The following is a 17,946-nucleotide window of genomic DNA, read 5'->3' on the forward strand; positions in this document are numbered from 1 at the left end:
TATGAATGATTGTGTGCCTTATTTTTACAAATGATGGCAAAGCGTTTTCACTTAGGTTGAAAAATACATCCAACAATAATGCAAAATTCCAAACGGTTTACTGCACCCTGCAAATCTCATTGTGGCTTTATCGCAAGGCTGTCCTTTAGTTTAAAAGCCGTATAATTTTTACGACTGTGTTCATGTGTGAAAGTGACAGTGCCTCAATGAAATGCAGTGGCACATTGTTAAAGGGGCCACGGACGAATGACTGAACGGTACCGCCGACCACTGCCGCCCCTTGCGTGACCCAGACGCCTTCAGCCGGTGAGAAAAGAAGCCAAGGATTTTTTTCACGCCTCGTCAAATACGGGGCGGTGATGGATTGCGCTGGGACAGAGGCAACTCTCCACTTAACTACTCATTTGTTCACGGTCTTGTTCGGTTCAGACATGCTCTGTGTTTCGTTAGCGAGCATTGATCTCGGGCTTTTGTCTTCTTTGCCGAGTGCAGCTCCACTTGTGCCCAACAAACGTATGCAACTGCAACATGCATGTATGAAAGTGTTTCCTGGATTCGTTTTTTTTAAATTATGTAATCTGCACCGAATACATGGCAAGAAGCATAAACCATCACGCAAACTCCGGTCATCCTCGTAGTGGCTTTTGGCGAACCATCGAACAAAGACGGTCACCGCATCACGCGCTTTAAGGTACGCTTCCGCGGCCGTCTGGAACGCTCTTCTGATATTAGGAAGCCACTGGAGCTATGCACTCTCAAATTTAGATTGTAAACTCCTTTTTGTGTTAAGTTTGTTGTTCTCCCCCGCATCTCCGATTAACACGGTTGGCTACGTACGGTGCGTCAAAATTTCAACACACGTACAACATACATCTATCTGGTTCCACGAAACTTCTTACCCATGCCCTTCTGTCGGACATCTGTCAAGCTCAACACACCCCACCCTCCCGTCAAGGTGGTCTGGAAACACAGAGCTTCCTCTTCCCGAGCACCATTTTATTTGAACCGGTTAGATCCCAATGTGGAACTGATCGAAACTGCTCATGTATTCATACTCTTTGGTTCTTTCGGTAAAGTCAATTAGGTATAGAATAAATTAAATCACGACGTTTCGGGCACAACACAAGCGTCCATCATCAGGTGGGAAAGCATGATCTGCTGACCCCTTGACCATGAACCACAGTGGCGAGATGTTAACTACCTCGCCTGGTATACAGGAGGTCGTGGGTTTGATCCCTACCCTGACGCCTGCATACTTTGGAATTTGCGTATTCTCCCCACGGTCGTGTGGATTTTTCTCTGCGTACTTTGGTTTTTCCCTCCCCTTTTTGAATCAACGCGCATTCAGAATATCTGTCTGCAATACATTTGTACGTGACAAGCCACTTCGTTGAGCTATCATTTGTGACCAGTCGCTTCTGAAAAAGAGCTAGAGCTCAGTGGGTGTTACCTGGTAAAATAAAAATAGTTCCATAGTTTAGTTTGATGAGCAATCCACTGCCGAGTGAAGACTTTCCCCAAGCTCCCGCCACACTGCGGGCGAGGATTACCCGAGCCATGGACAGGTCCCGGCGGAGGAGTGGCCGTTGGCAGCGAGCCGCGTCCCACGCGGTGGACACCGAGTGCCGTCGAGGCCCCGGCGCCGTCTCCGACCGCCGGGGCCTCGCGTCTCCCGTCGCGCCGGGGCCGCCGTGGCCGTGCGCCGTCACCACCCGCCCCGGGACGGTGGCCACTAATGCGCCGGGAAACGCGCTCTGGGAGCGGGACGGCCGCACCGGGTCGTGCCGTGCCGAAGGTTGCTCCCGCCGGTTGCCCGCGGCAGCGAAGGCGGTGGCCGGGCGTCGCTCCTCAAAGACGCTGGCAAATGGGACGTGAGTGGAAATGAGAGCGGTGTCAGCTAATGACCACAGAGGCTTTTTTTACCAAAGAATTGTACTATTATATTTTAGAATTTCTCACTTTGCATTTCAGAAGAGAGGATTAATAATGAGATACAGCATTCGTTCGGGTTTGGGGGTTTTCTTACCGCGCCATGTTGTTCTAAGTGATGTTTTCACCTTGGCTGGCTATTTCAGGGGTGGTCAAACTTTCCTAACCCTATGAGCCACAATATTTATATGGCTGAGAGCTACGAGACACACGGAACCTTACACGTGCATTCTCTAGCACGGCCAATCACTTGTGCTGGTTGGCTGCAGAGTTTATATTAATTTGTGCACTGTGCCATGAACCCTGTTACCAGAGTTCGATTCCCAGCCACAGCTAACTTCAGTGTTAACAGCGCCATCCCTCTTCACCAACCCGTGCTGACAAGCTTGAAGAATTCTTTGGTTTTTTCGGTAAAGTCACGTATAAAAATAAAATAATAAATTAAATAATAGCATACGACGTTTCGATTGCAACACAAGCAATCATCATCAGGTATAATGAAATAGCGACATAGAATATAACCAGAAAACTATAGACAGACATATAAGCAGACAGATATCACCAAGATACATATAGAGAGCAACCCAGGTACAGAGAGAGGTGATCGTCTCTGTGGGGTGGCCTTAAATAGACAGAGGGAGGCCACCCCACAGAGACGATCACCTCTCTCTGTACCTGGGTTGCTCTCTCTATGTATCTTGGTGATATCTGTCTGCTTATATGTCTGTCTATAGTTTTCTGGTTATATTCTATGTCGCTATTTCATTATACCTGATGATGATTGCTTGTGTTGCAATCGAAACGTCGTATGCTATTATTTAATTTATTATTTTATTTTTATACGTGACTTTACCGAAAAAACCAAAGAATAATTCCTGCAGTCACGAAAGCTCCAAAATTAAGATTGAAGCTTGAAGAAGTATGGTTAACCAACCTTTATGCCCTATACAATCTAGGGAAGTCTGTGTCCAGCAGTAGATTGACAAAGGCCTGTAAATTATTATTTATTTTGATAAAAACGTTATAAGTAGTACCCTGTTACAAGGTGCCACAAACATTCCACTGGGCTGTTGAGTCCATTCAACCGCAGACTGTTGATGGTGTCGAGTAGAAATATCACACGCGCTGACATTACCGTCTTGGACGACTGGAAATTCAAATAGCTCCAGTGCCACTTAACACAGCCAAGCATTGCTCTTGCTGTAAGAAGACAAGTTTACTTGTTCAGTTTCCATGAACAGCTTGACATTTAAATGTCCTTTGATATTATACAAAGCACACAAAGCTCCATTAGAAATTATAATTCCGTAAAAATGTTAAACATCCAATTATATTTAATTGCCGTTTACTTTCAAGACAAATCTTAACATATCATGAAATCTAAAGTTTATGATGGCATGGCTATATCAACAGAGCCGCACCTATCATGCTCCAATGAAAATAGCTGTTACGAAAAGTAGAATAAAGAATAATCAAATCAAATAAATGTTACAATTTTTCCACTGATCTGTGTTATGTCATTTATGTACGATTCCAATCATACTCTTTGTTTTTTTCGGTAAAGTCACGTAGGTAAAAAATAAATTAAATGAAACCGTTACAGCCAAAATCACTATAGTGATTTTGGCTGTAACGGTTCCATCTGAAGACGGAAGCTTATGTTGCCTCCGAAACGTCGTGATTTTATTTAGTTGTTTTCATTTATTTAATTTAATTTTTTACCTACGTGACTTTACCGAAAAAACAAAAGAGTATGAATCCTTGCAGTCACGACAGCTTCAAATCTAGGGTTCCAATAATTTTTATAGTCAAAATCGCCAAATTTGCAGAGCTTCGCTGCAAATACAGAGAGAGACGAGAGGTGAGGCAGCGACGAGCTCAGCCTCCCCTCTGATTGCGCAACCCCTCAGTAACTGAATGGAGCGCGGGCAATAAGCGCGTGCCTGTTACTATCTCAGTATGTCACCAATGTAATGTTTGTAGACCCCTTCATTTCATGTCCTCGCCTTCCATACTCCAGGTAACTTATTTCACATATGTGTATACAGATATTTAGGCTCGCTGGTCTCGTCATGAAACTGCAATGAAAAAGCACCAGGGGAGGCAGCTATCACATCTGCCTCACTGATGGGGACGTGTCTAACACGCTCCCCTCCGTGAGGCCACGCCCCCGCAGTGTGTGAATCTGGCTCTGACACGAGCCAGTGCCTCCCCTGGCTTTGACCTCACCGCACGTCACTGCGGTTGGCATCGCCTAGCGCCCGACCGGCGTCTCTCCCAGTCAGCTGGCCGCACGTGGCACCAGCGCCCATTACTGAGTCACAGAGCAGCTGACCTCGTTCCACGCGCGACAGCTTCAGATTCGCTCGCCTCACCGACTCATTGGGGCGAGTTTCCGTGCAAGACGTTGGCTGCTATCGCACTGGACATGTTACAGCTTAATTGTCGACATCATCATCATCGGCCATGGTCACTCCACTGCTGGATGAACGCATCTCCAAGCCACGGGCATCTATCTGCGTAGTAAGACAAAGATCCCCCGTGTAGCCTTAAACGCCTGTCGGGGCAAGTGCTGTTAGCGAGTAGCACCGATGGAGACCGGCACTGTGGCACACGAGGAGGTGGGTGGCCAGCACCACGCCCGGCCGCCTTTATCTCTCCAGTGGCGATGTTTACACACTAGCAACAGGTACTCATTTGAGGCCGAGTCGACCTAGGGGAGGCCCAGGAAAGGTTCAGATATCCGTCACTGTTGTCGGTCGTGAGCAGGATTCGAGCTCGCTAGCCCCGACTTACGAGCCGATTCCATCTCCCCGCTCGGCTTCCCCTCGGATGCGTTCCGCTCCGTGGCCTCCACTCCGTCATTGCTCTCGACCACTCGTGCCCGGGCCGCCAGGACGATGCCTGATAGCCAACGACTCTGCTGCGTTACTCTCCACGCTAAACAGGCAGTGCTGCAAAGTCCATTGCTGTACTGAACTTCCATGCTCCCACGTCCACGCTCGCCTGCCTTCACCAACTCGCCCTGACCCCCGTGGGGAAGTATGGTCGAATAACCCCCACGACCCCCACAGCGTCTGGAGGAGGTTCGTCATCCAGCAGTGGATCGAAACACGGCTATGACACATTCGGATTATTGAAGGAGTTGTCTAGTATTCAATAGCTACGATAAGCGTGGCTCTTTTATGCGGTTAAGTTTGCTGTGGTCATAAGGCTTGCGTTAACAATACGATACAAATCTTGTGTCTAAGCAATGCGTGTACTGATTGTGTGTGGGATAGAATGTACAGAGTAAGACACGGGCTCTTGATGCAATACTGGGTGATCCATATATAGATGCCCCCTTGAGTTAAAATCTCCATTCTCGACGGTGATTGAACGTTGTGAACGTGGTGGCTCAAATATTTTAGAGAGGATAATTAATTCAACGTGTTTAATAGTACTGAGACTGGTGGGAGATAATGCAGAGAGCGAGGCTCTGAAATACGATGTCACTTTCGCAATCGGGTAACGAATCCACGTGTTTTAGTGGCGTGTCTATGACTTGAACACCACCTAGCTGCCCACATTGCCATAAATCATGTGCACACAACAATACGCCGCTGCGGCATTGCTAGGCTACCATGAGAATGGAAATAAAAAAACTACTATATCAACAATAATATAACTTTGACCAAACACGAAACATACCTGCTGGCTGTGTGGGTCTGTAGCCTTGCAGTGGCTGAGGTTGGTCGAAGTCTCCTACCCAGCGACATGTTTAGTGTCTGTCTGTATGTCTGTATGTCTGTCTGTCTGTATGTCTGTATGTCTGTATGTCTGTCTGTATGTTTGTCTGTATGTATGTCTGTCTGTATGTCTATATGTATGTATGTCTGTATGTCTGTATGTATGTCTGTATGTCTTGTCTGTATGTATGTCTGTCTGTATGTCTATATGTCTGTATGTCTGTATGTATGTCTGTATGTCTGTATGTCTGTATGTCTGTATGTATGTCTGTATGTATGTCTATATGTATGTATGTATGTCTGTATGTCTATATGTATGTCTGTATGTCTGTATGTCTGTATGTATGTCTGTCTGTATGTCTATATGTATGTATGTCTGTATGTATGTCTGTATGTCTTGTCTGTATGTATGTCTGTCTGTATGTCTATATGTATGTCTGTATGTATGCCTGTATGTCTATATGTATGTATGTCTGTATGTCTGTATGTATGTCTGTATGTCTGTCTGTTGAACGTCTTTCGCACCGTACGTAGCCAACAGTGCTCCTCGGAGGTGCGGCCGGTGTACAGAGCGGGAGAGAGGCGGAGTGACGGCGGCTGAGCGGTCACTCCACAGTCGGGTGGCAGGGCTGCTGTCGTTCTGGGGCGCTGGTCGCAAGGGACACGAACCGTGGCCCCCCAGAGACCTCCCGCACAGAGTGAAGTGCCCCGCAGCAGCCTACGGACAGCAAAGACAAACAGCAACAGCAGCTGTTGCTGCAGCAGCTGTTGCCTGGGCCGTGTTGGAGTGTTTGGCTGCTGGCGAGTCGCCTACTGAGCGGCATCGCGCCAGCGACCTCGACTCCCCCGCGACGGCCACAACAAGCGGCGGGCGCATCGCGACCAGGGCACGCGCCCATGGCTACAGCCGCGCAGAGCAGGGGAAGACGCCTTCGTTGTAGAGCAATGGACGTGTTTTTGTTGTTGTTGTTATTCTAAAGAAGTGAGTTTCTGTGTTTTTAAAAAGCGAAGCCGGCAAATCCCCAGCTGCTAAGTCCCCCACCCACCCACGCCGTGGACGGGGGGGCGGGGGGCGGGGGGCGAAATGCCGCATCCAAGTGATCCAACTCTTCCTTCTCACCTATAAAGTGCACACCACTGCACGCACACATTACTGTATACACTCTTTGGGTCTTTCGGTAAAGGGGCCGTCCATAAATTACGTCACGCACCTAGGGTGGGGGGGGGTGTGAAGAGGGAGGTGGGGGTGAGAAATGTGACGTCACATCAAAATGCGCAACTTTAAATAAATATAGACAACACGTTCTACTTAATGAAATAGACGTTTTAATACATATTTTCTCCTACAACATCAGAGTGCAGCGCCACATTAAATACGCACTACAATGACAATAGTTTAAAGCGAATTGAAGCATGTTTTATTTGTTGGGGGGGGGGGGGGCAGAGCTTTGTGACGTCATATTTGAGGGGGTCTGACTTTGTGACGCCGTGTGACGAGGGGGGGGGGTCAATAATCGTCCAAAATTGCGTGACGTCATTTATGGACGGCCCCAAAGTCACGTAGATAGAAAAATAATAAAGAAATCACGACGTTTCGATCGCAACACAAGCAACCGTCCTCAGGTAAAAAAATAGAGCTTTTATTTTTATATCGACGTGGCTTTACCGAAAGACCCACGGAGTGCATTACTGTATGTTCGACTTCTTTCGCAGAACTTTAGCTAGTTACTACTTCAGCCCACGGGTGTGTTGGAGAGTAAATCCACAACATTTACAATTTGAGTAGTGCGACGTTTCGCTGGTAATTACATCCAGCATCATCAGGCGATTTGCCAGAATCGTGCAGCAATCCACCTGTTTCCAGTCTTAAATAGAGCAAGACGACGTCATCACTGAACCCATCAGGTGCACCACTGCACGTACACGCGTGGAAGAGGAAGACATCTCACAATTACTTATAGAGGAAACACATACTAATTAAATTATTACTAATCTATGATATTATTACAATAACACCCCTCCCCCACCTCTGATTTCTGCACCTGATGGGTTCAGTGATGACGTCGTCTTGCAGACCCACCTATCTCTCTGCCCTCTCCCTCTCTAATTTAGAAATCTTTGGATAACGTAATCAACCAGGCTATGCGTTAACTGTGTGTTAGCCGACTCTCTGTGTTGCATTACATTACATTTCCAAAAGATTTGATAAATTTTGTTTTCTCAAACTATTTCTCTCTCTAAAATTTACCAGGCTCTCATAGGTCCATTCGCTCTTTCTCTCCCCCGGCCGCTTCGGAGTGTATTTCCATACAACTCTCTCTAGAACTTACCAGACTTGCTGGGTCTTTTTATCCCCCTGCCACCGCGGGGTGGATTTCCACACAGCTCTCTCATTGACATGCTAATTTATCTGCTCCAGCAGACCCACCTCTCTATCTGCCCTCCCCCCCCCTCTCAATTTAAGCCCTCGACACAGAGGCATTGGGTGTCTGTGTGTCTATGTTGTGTGTCTCTCTCTGTGCGTCTCTGTGTTGTCTATCTACTTGTGTGTCTATCTGTGTGTCTCCGTGTCTGTGTTTTGTCTCTCTCTCAAATTTAGTTCTACCTGATGATTGCTTGTGTTGCAATAGAAACATCGTATTCTATTATTTTATTTGTTTTCTTTCTACGTGACTTTACGGAAATAACCAAAGAGCAAATTGTAAATGTTGTGGATTTACAAATTGGCGCGTTGTTTACGTGACAAACCTTACTGGCTGTGTCGGGTGGTGGAGGGGTAAGAAACATTTATACTTACGTGATCTAAACCAAGATTCCTGACATGCAATATCCCGGCGTCTACAAACTAAGCTGTATCTGCAGCAGCAGTTACATTGGGGAAACTAAACGACATGTCTCGGACCGTGTACGTGAGCATAAGGCAGATTTGAAACACGGTAGGACCAATACTTCTGCCGTGGCTGATCATTATTTTAATGCAGCTGGCTCACGCAAAATGTACTTCTCTAAGACGAAGGTACGTTGCAAGCCCACTGGGTATCAACACAGATTCGTTCATAAATCCATCCATATATACAGACACAATTTCAACCGAGAGAATGGTTATAAACTCAGCAATCATTGTAGAGATTTCATCAACCACTTTGGGTCATGACTTGATTTGTGTTTTCTTGTCAACCTCCACCATCAGCAGTATGGGTGTGTGGAGCGAGGTACAATGATTGCCTGGCGGCCCTTTGATTAGTGTAGTTGCTTGTCTTTCTCTTGCATTAACATTAGCTGCCCTGCCCATGCTGCTGACACACTTGGGCTACATCCATCTCTAAACCTTTATAAACAGTTTGCCTTTAAAGGCTAACCCCTCTTTTCCTGATCGAGGGCGTGGCTATGCACGACAGACAGACAAATAATCCCTGGTGGGCAGTGTGGAACTATTGTTCCTACCCGTAAAAGTCTTCACTTGAGGTGAGAGGAATAATCCAGCGTTAAATTGAAACTGCAGTTCTGGGACAGAACGGTTGAACCCTTCAGTTCTCATTCCACCTGGAATGCCACTGACAATTTCATTACGAAGCTATCTGCTGATATTATATTGGTGAATGGTACGAGTATTTCAGATCGTCTACAATTTATCAAAGAGAATTCATCAATTTTAAGCCTCAATTATAGTCAATTATGCGATATGAAAATGCAACCCAGGTTTTTTCAAAAGCCACTTTAGTCTTTTGCTGATGGCCAAGATATGGTGACAACTGACATTTGTATTAAAACACGTGATAAGGCATAACGTATACTATACTTGAATTTCTGTGTCATGAAATGTAGATATGAGAAGTACAGACAATTCAATTAATAAATGATAAAATATTAACACGGTAGGGCATCAGTTTCTTTCAGGACATCTGTCCAATAGTAGATTGGTATGAAATGAATCCATGGCTGGAATCCATGGAGGTGATTGGTTGTTAATATTTATATAATTTATGCTTAGTTTAATCCCTTAATGTAAAACAATGTCCTGTAATTGAATTGGCAACAAAGCTTGACTATCCCACAGTTTGGGTCAGAGCACAGAAAGCTTCGTGATTTAGTCTGCAATTAATTCCTAATCAATTTTAAATGATCCTGCCTTATCTCTAATTAGTCTGGGCAACAGAAATTGATTAACTGAAACCATAGTCAGTTGTCATATACATCTAAACAGTTGCTATGATGCAGACGCAACAGGCATAAGGCACATTTTGAGAACAGTATTAAAATTCATGACTTTATGTAATTACCTCCAAGTCACTTGTATGTTAGAGGCAATGGGCATGAAAAGCATAGCATTATCATTTTTCCATGATAAAAAACACGATTTGCTAACACAATCGCCTTTCAACCCGATATAAAAATCTGCACATATCCCAGAACCCACTGTTTACCTTGCTTTGTATAATGGGGAATATTTCAGTAAACTTTACTTCACCGAGTCATAATTATCACGCCCTAAAATTAAGCCTAAAACTTGTACGTATGTATTATGTTGAGTGTATTATTAATTTTTTTTAAACTAAAACAGATACAAATACCAGAAATATATCAATCAGATAGTCGTCATATGAAATGGCAAGATATGTGAATTAGACCATTAAATGTAGTCTTAATACAACAGAACATAAGATTGGTGGCACCAAAAAATGCACAACTGCTGAAAGCTAAATTGTTTCTAAACGTACGCATAGAATGTATTCGAAAATGTTCTTTAACTTTTGTGCTGTTAATTTTGCCAGCATCAGGAGAAATAGGCTGATATATTTTCATACTTTAACTTCAAAGCAACCAGAAAATATTTTTTTTACATACATCACACGGAGATACGCAGGTCCATTATACAGTACAGTACTTCATTAGGGAAAAAACACATGGTACCAAATGCCACAGATGCAGCAAATATTATATTTATTTGATATACAGCATCAATTGCACTTAAAAGTAAATATTGGTATCAATGTAATTTTCAATCATATGTATACACGGCATTTGATATCCATATTTGTTGCGAGTTTTATACTTAATATTTTGGCAGGCAGCTCAAAACATTGCAATCTCTCATAGCTCAGGTTTTAAAAACTGCAATGCTGTATTCATGTCCAGATTTATTTTACAATTGTGCCTGTGCACATTTTCGCGAGCTATTTCCAGTTGAATAAATGACTGATATTTTGAGCAGCTCTTTGTGGTGTAATTGTGAAATAAATCATTTACACCCCATTGCCAATCCACTTTTGGATGAAGGCCTCCCTAGATCATGTCATTTAGGGGTTGTTTAACTATATATTATCACACTGCTCAGTGTGGGAGGGTGAATGGGGGTGGCTGGGAATGGTGCTGACATCATCCGCCACTGATGTTAGTTTGCTAACCAAGTGCAACCACTAAACCCCCCAATGATGCAAGGCCGTAATTATATTGCTATAAAATAGATTTCTGTTTATATGATTGTGGTTATGGTTGTACTTTATTAATCCCGAATCTCTGCCATTACATACAATGAAACAAGAAAAGGTAAAAAAGGAAAAACAGAAATGTAATACAATACACTATTAGACATTGTAATAAATAAATAAAACGTCCATCCTATGTGTTAGTGATTTTTAAAAATATATTTTAGGCAGGAAATTGCAGGAAATTAGTTTAAAAATTAGGATTTTTTTCTGGGGTGGGACCCCCAGACCCCCTGGAAGATTAGGTCCCCACCAATGTTGACTCCATGGCTACGGCCTTGCAATGATGAATAGATGACCATAACAATTGCTAACGATAAACGGTCAACAAAACAGACAATTCGTACGTTGTTTGTAGTGCTCTAAGAGAACGATGTTCTCGCGTTTAATCGGAATTCTAAATACAGGAACTGGTGATTATGATACCTAAATTACTCACGAGGGCTAACACCAATAATGGCCTCTATTCCAAAGTTGTAAATTAACGTAATTCTGTAGTCTATACTCCAACTTGAGAGCAGTCAGCTAAAAGTATATCAGTCAAGAAATTAGACTTGAATACACTACAGAACGTTAAATTAAGGCTTGTCATAATTTGTAATAAATCCACTGATAAAACATGTTATGATCTATAGAATCACTTTCAATGAAACTACATTCACCATTATATTCCACGCATATTTTATTGTGCACAGAACTATTGACTGCATTATGGCTAGGGAATTAAGCAATACTTTGCATGTACCAATGCATCATGGACAAAACCGTTCTGTAATGTCACAAGCATGCTCCGTATATACTGCAGATTTTCACAATTGTAAGATAGAATACACATACACAAGATGCAGCAAGCATGTGCAAACATATGCGCTTTGTACATATGTGTGCATATACAGCACCTAAAAAGCAATAAAGGCAGGACATCCACTTATGGGAATATCCTTTTCTACTACTAATAGGTTTATTGGATTTTCATGGAAAACACATTTTGTCAATTTGATAATACAATATTTGGGTACAAAAGCCTATTACTTAAAAGAGTGATAGCTATGGTCAGAGGAAGAGCGTGCCTTGAAATTCAATCACCTGTAATGCACCCTCATTATAGGAGGGCCTTTATTATTGACGACTGCTGTATAGATTTGGAGTTTCTTCACATTCGGAATCATTACACATACATTTGTAGAAACCTGGCTTAAGCGGTATCAGCAGTTTTCTTTTGTACAGAAAGGCAAGGAAAATAATGTGGAATCAATTAGCCAAAAACATGAAGTTACCATTTCTATGCATGTCTCTAAATAACTGTTATTCATACAAAAATATAAAGAGACACTAACGAACTATATATTCTGCACATGGATTTTTGAGTAGTCTTAACAGTTTTTACTTCCATCTTGATCACATTCCTCAAGCTCATTAGATATCTCTATTTTCCCAGACTCTGGGGAGCTTCTGTTTTTTGTTTCGGATGCAGCAGATCCTGCAATGTCCTGGCCGTTCTGCTCTTTGTCTGGGTCATTTTCTTTACCCTCTGACGTCTCTTCAAAATCGTTTTCTAGGAACTTCTGGAAAGACTCCTTGAGGTCCTGCATTGCTTCATCATCTGAGTCTCCAAAATTTCTGGGAAAGACAAAAGAAGCTGTCTAGACACATGGCTTGATAGTTTCAAGCTCAAATTTATTTTTTTCGTGGATCACATTTTTTAAACATCTCTAACAAGCTGGTTAGTGTGTGGAATGCCTTAAAATATATTTGTATTGAATACATGTACAGGATCTCAAAGGTAAATTAATAGCATTTCAAGTAACATTCTAGTCCGGTCACATTTTAACATTAAAAACGATCTGAAAGTTGTATTGTCACAGATTACCCACTGTGTAGTAGAGGTTTTCATATAAATATTTCATCAGTTGGCATTATAATCAATGTCAGGGGCTAATATAGATGTAAGTGAATAAAGCACCAAAACATTGTACGAGGTCTCTTGCTTTTAAGTAAAATATTGCACAGGTTTAACACACATTGCAGTATACTTAGTGATTTACTTCAGAGCAAAGTGCATGTTTTTACGTACGTGTCCTCGTCATCTGATCTTCCATCCTCTTTCATTTCATCATCTCCCTCTTCCAATTTCTCTGCTCCATCAGTCCCCGAGTTGGCTGATGATGGCTGGATATCTTCTTCATCCTCTGCAAGAGGCAAACTATTAAAAAAGTGTGCTCTCTATTATGACACGTGATCATCGTTTACAGAATAAGCTTGAATCTGCAAAACTCTTTGGATTGTTTATGTAAAAGCACCAATTAAGCCACATAAGATGCTAATTACATATATTAACATGAAGCAAAATATGCAGAAAATAGTGCTTATTGATAATACATTTAGTCTATATGTAATGTTGAATAATGCATAAATGACCTATAGGATAATGTCTTGCCCCAGACTCCTATTCTGTGATGGGTTGAGATGGCCAATGAACCAGCAGCCAACTACTGAGCAAGGTTTGGATCTTTAACACCTTGCTAACAGTTTTTCATGAATATGTGTATGCACTGTTAGATAATTTATGTTATGTCAGACGCAAGTTAACATTAACGATGAGCGATTGGGCGTAAAATTCAAACAATCTTAACACTAATGCAATGCGAGAGTTCCACTGGGCTAAAATGTTATTGTGGGCGTGAGACTCTTTATACCTCTCTCCGATATGGAAGGGCAGATGGTGCTCAGGGCTGCCTTGCTCAGCACCTGCATGATTGTCTGGGAGGGACCCTTCCACTGGCCTCGATGTCCAGCATCCTGCGGCCACACCTCCACCACGTCCACATCGGGACACGTGGCTGGGAGAACAGAACACATGCGCAGTGCGAGGTTGTGGAGTGCGGGGTCGCGCAGTGCGGGGTCGCGCAGTGCGAGGTCGCGCAGTGCGAGGTCGCGCAGTGCGGGGTCACGGAGTGCGAGGTCGCGCAGTGCGAGGTCGCGCAGTGCGAGGTCGCGCAGTGCGAGGTCGCGCAGTGCGAGGTCGCGCAGTGCAAGGTTGCGGAGTGCGAGGTCGCGCAGTGCAAGGTTGCGGAGTGCGAGGTTGCGCAGTGCGAGGTTGCGGAGTGCGAGGTTGCGCAGGGAAAATATATGCTACTCTTACAAGTTGTCTTTTCAATACGTTTACAAATCTATGCTGTGAAACGTGATAACACATTGCATGGGGTTAACTATTATCAGCGTTTTAACGTGGTGTCTTACTGGTTGCCATGGATTGTGCCGCATCTGCACAATTTGTATATATCCGTGCAGATGTCATATATATGCGATACATTTTCATGTTAGTAGCCTTCATGAATATACATTATATCCTCAGTAGTACGATTCAGGTAAGGTGGGTTGACATTTTTCAGAATGAAACTACCTCCAGTAGTTGCTTTCATACAAACATTCATTGTATTCTTAAACTTGATGTATAGAAACCAGGAATTGTCATTCACGTGGCCCGACAGTTTACAATCTTTGTGGTATACGATAAGCACTTTAGAGAAAATAATCATCTATTCTTAATTGCTCAACAGCTGACACAAATGTAAATTATAATTTGCATGTATGCAGTATAAAATTGCAATTATGTTTATTACAGCAAATATATTATGGTGAGGCTATATTGTTTGGAGAGCCCATCATTAATTCACTACATTCAAAAGTTCTTAACATATACGGGTATACCAATCTCCAATTATTTTGCTTGACTGTCTTCCTTGTACTCCACATTCCTGGAGTCAAGACCTAACCTGCATTCAAACACTCCTCAGTTGCTCTTCGGCTGTCTCCACTGTCTGAAAATTCCTCCCTCCCTCGTATTATTCAGATGGCAGACTCCCTTCTCCATTTCAAATCTTAATCAAGACCTACATTGTCCCTCTTCACATGATCGGTTTTCTACAATTACAGATGCTTTTAGGTGTTATAAATGCATACTTTTCAATATTAAACATATATAATATATAAAATGTAGCTGTCAGGTGTCAATGTTTTTGCATGCATATGCTCTATAAATTTAACTACGACTTGGCATGCGTTTTACATAAAACAACAACTTGTGATTTTATCAAGTACACTCTCGAGGTACTTTCACAGACACGTTTAATATGCAACGGAGAATTAACCGTGGCCTTCGCAGCCTGTCGATGTTCGTAAATTGATCCACAGTTAATGTGCCATTTCACCTTCCATCTTTGATGCGGTCTCTTCAAGCTGCCCTTTGAACAGAACGTTCAGGACACTGCCGTCATCCTGAAAGGACCACTTCCTGAACTGCAGCTTTGCCCCCTCCTGGAAGGTCAGGGCGCTATTCAGCTCCGTCACCTCCTGTTATTGCCATCGCACAAAGAGAAACTCTCGCATATTACAGCAACATGCGTTGCTGTTTCTTCCTAAATGGTATGCAGAAAAATGCACGAATGCTAAGTGAATTATAACATTTTGCCAACAAAAACATATTTAGCCAATTGTATGAGAAATGTCTTTCTGTATCGTCAACATATTGATGCTTTTCGGACACTAAAATTTTTTGTCCCAGAGGCAGGAATTTAATTTTTCATAAGGTGATTTATCTTAATCATTGTAAATGTCTCTTATTTAAAGCTAAAGTGGTTTCCACAGTTGGTGTTTAGCTCAAAGCACTACATCAAATTATAAGCAGCAATCTTTTTAAATTACATTGTACAATACACACAATGCAATAACATCTAGTCTCTAAGCCCCACAACAATCTCTGCCTTTCCATTGCATTCACTGATTGCATTTAAATGTCACACATTCTGAGAAAATAAATTCACTGGTTATTACATACCCTTATTTATTTTATTTAAACTCAAAAGCCTTGAGAAAAGAGGCAAGTTTTTCATTTCTTCTTTTGAAATGCAGTTATTTGCAGCTCAAATCCCCAGAAGATTATTCCATACCAACTGTTCATTGCAAACTGTGTGCAATGTGTAAGCAGCACATCTGGTGTACTGCATTTTAAATAGGTGGAATGTATTTTCTATTGGGTGAATGAAACATACAGTATGTGGTACATATCAGTACAAATTTAACAAAGTAGGCATTTGGAAAGGCATTCAATTAATTGGAAACTGATGCAGTCATACAGCCTGTCACAGACCCTGGCATAAATTTACATATATTTAGAAATACATTAAAGACATCATTATAACTGTTAAAAACGTGGGCTTTGGCAGCACTGATGGAGGATAATGATGGGATGGCCACCAAGGGATCAAACGCATCCGAGAGGACGTCCATGGAGCAGATGGAGCAAAAAAATAATCCCGTGTGCAAGTGCTAGTTGGATTGTTCCAACGTATGATCATAAGTAAATGGCGACGAGTTGGGGATGCCTTCATCAAGGAGTGCATTGAGCACGGTTGACAATGGTGTATATTTTTAAGTTATCAGATGATACCTGGTGTGTCCATCACGGAATATGCAAACTGTGACGCAAGCACTGCAATGTTGATGACGTTCAATTTCTGTTAGTGCAGTGTTTGGAAAAAATCATTTGTCATGTTTCTATGTGTACATTATTATTAAAATATAGAGAAATAGCCACTGGGTTCCTAGATATGAATTAAAACGGTATTCAAGAGGAAACAATGAGGGTCTATTATCAGCCAGGAGATGCCACACAAAGCCAAGAGGTCAACATGGCCAATGTCACTGATATTACCACGCGACAATTCATCCAAGGAAGTGCCTCTTATAAAGTATGGAAAGTATGTGAAAATCATACATCCAGGTTTAAGTTTGTGAGCCATGTGATAGCTTCAGGAGAAGCATAGCTAATACTTTCGAATCCGCTGGAAAGCAGGAGTAGAATGGAGTTGTTCAAAATAAGGTCTATTGTTTGCTTCGAGTGGCTGCAATCACATTGCGGGTCATCTTTAATTTCTCACTTATGGAAGAGGTGTGCACAACGACCAGTTGCTGTTCGGAAGCAGTTGATGGAGCCACCACAGTTTTATTGGCACCTCTACATAATAATAGGCTCAGTCAACCATTCTACACAACAAAGACTCATTTCCTGGCAGCGATTTCAGCCGCATCATCTCTACATAACAAAAAGGCTCAGTCCCTTTTACATGCACCATTACATCATCTGCACCTATGATAATTGGTTTTTTACCCTTCTATCTGGCAACAAAACTGACACACACAAAAAGGTGTCAGTTTTGTTGCCAGATAGAAGGGTAAAAAACCAATTATCATATTTTTACTGGCAAATGAGGTCCCCATAGTGCATCTGCACCTAGTTTACACAACAAAGGTTCATTCCTAACAGCGTGTTTCAGCCGCACCGAAGCTCACAAAAATAATATTCAGGGCCTACCTTGGCTCCTCCCACCCTCAACCAGTATATATACAAATACTGTTTCCTGGAATTTCTCTCACTTGATACAGCTATCGTGCTGTGACAGTTCCTCCTGAAGACGGAAGCTTGTGTTCCCTCCGAAACGTCGTGATTTTTATTTTATTTTACTTTTATTAATTTTAATTTTTTACCTACGTGACTTTACCGAAAAAACCTAAGAATACTTGCATTATTGTGAATGTTATTTGTAGTTGGACAACTCGAGCCAGACTTGTGCCCATGTAACTTTAATGCGTTATTGAGAGCAAGGATGAATGAAGAAGCATCTCATCCACAGTTCAGTGTTATGTGCAGTGCTGTACATTTGGCCTGCAGTATGGTGATTACACGAAGTGACCTTATTAAAGCTTATTCTCTTGTTGTATAGTTATTCAGTGCTAATGTGCTA

At 42.5% G+C, this 17,946-nt stretch overlaps 2 protein-coding genes across 4 annotated transcripts in view; both read right to left on the reverse strand.

Annotated features, from left to right (window-relative positions):
- The window catches only part of LOC133350092 (WD repeat-containing protein 64-like), a 48,439-nt gene extending 41,851 nt beyond the window's left edge, over window positions 1-6,588 (reverse strand). The window contains exons 1-2 of the mRNA XM_061564103.1: window positions 5,620-6,588; window positions 1,551-1,857 (exon numbers count right to left, since the gene is read on the reverse strand). Of these exons, the coding sequence (XP_061420087.1) occupies window positions 1,551-1,857; window positions 5,620-5,687 (375 nt within the window). The 5' untranslated portion in view covers window positions 5,688-6,588. The remainder of the gene's footprint in view (window positions 1-1,550; window positions 1,858-5,619) is intronic.
- A 3,943-nt stretch (window positions 6,589-10,531) lies between these two features.
- LOC133350095 (serine/threonine-protein kinase Nek5-like) overlaps window positions 10,532-17,946 on the reverse strand; it is a 34,332-nt gene continuing 26,917 nt past the window's right edge. For all 3 annotated transcript variants that reach the window (XM_061564108.1, XM_061564110.1, XM_061564109.1), the window contains exons 18-21: window positions 15,355-15,496; window positions 13,840-13,983; window positions 13,218-13,332; window positions 10,532-12,763 (exon numbers count right to left, since the gene is read on the reverse strand). In XM_061564108.1, coding sequence (XP_061420092.1) covers window positions 12,517-12,763; window positions 13,218-13,332; window positions 13,840-13,983; window positions 15,355-15,496 — 648 coding nt within the window. In that variant the 3' untranslated portion in view covers window positions 10,532-12,516. The remainder of the gene's footprint in view (window positions 12,764-13,217; window positions 13,333-13,839; window positions 13,984-15,354; window positions 15,497-17,946) is intronic.

This window comes from Lethenteron reissneri, chromosome 32 (genome assembly GCF_015708825.2).
Source record: "Lethenteron reissneri isolate LAM-NWPU_2019-01 chromosome 32, ASM1570882v1, whole genome shotgun sequence".
Classification (NCBI taxonomy): domain Eukaryota; kingdom Metazoa; phylum Chordata; class Hyperoartia; order Petromyzontiformes; family Petromyzontidae; genus Lethenteron; species Lethenteron reissneri.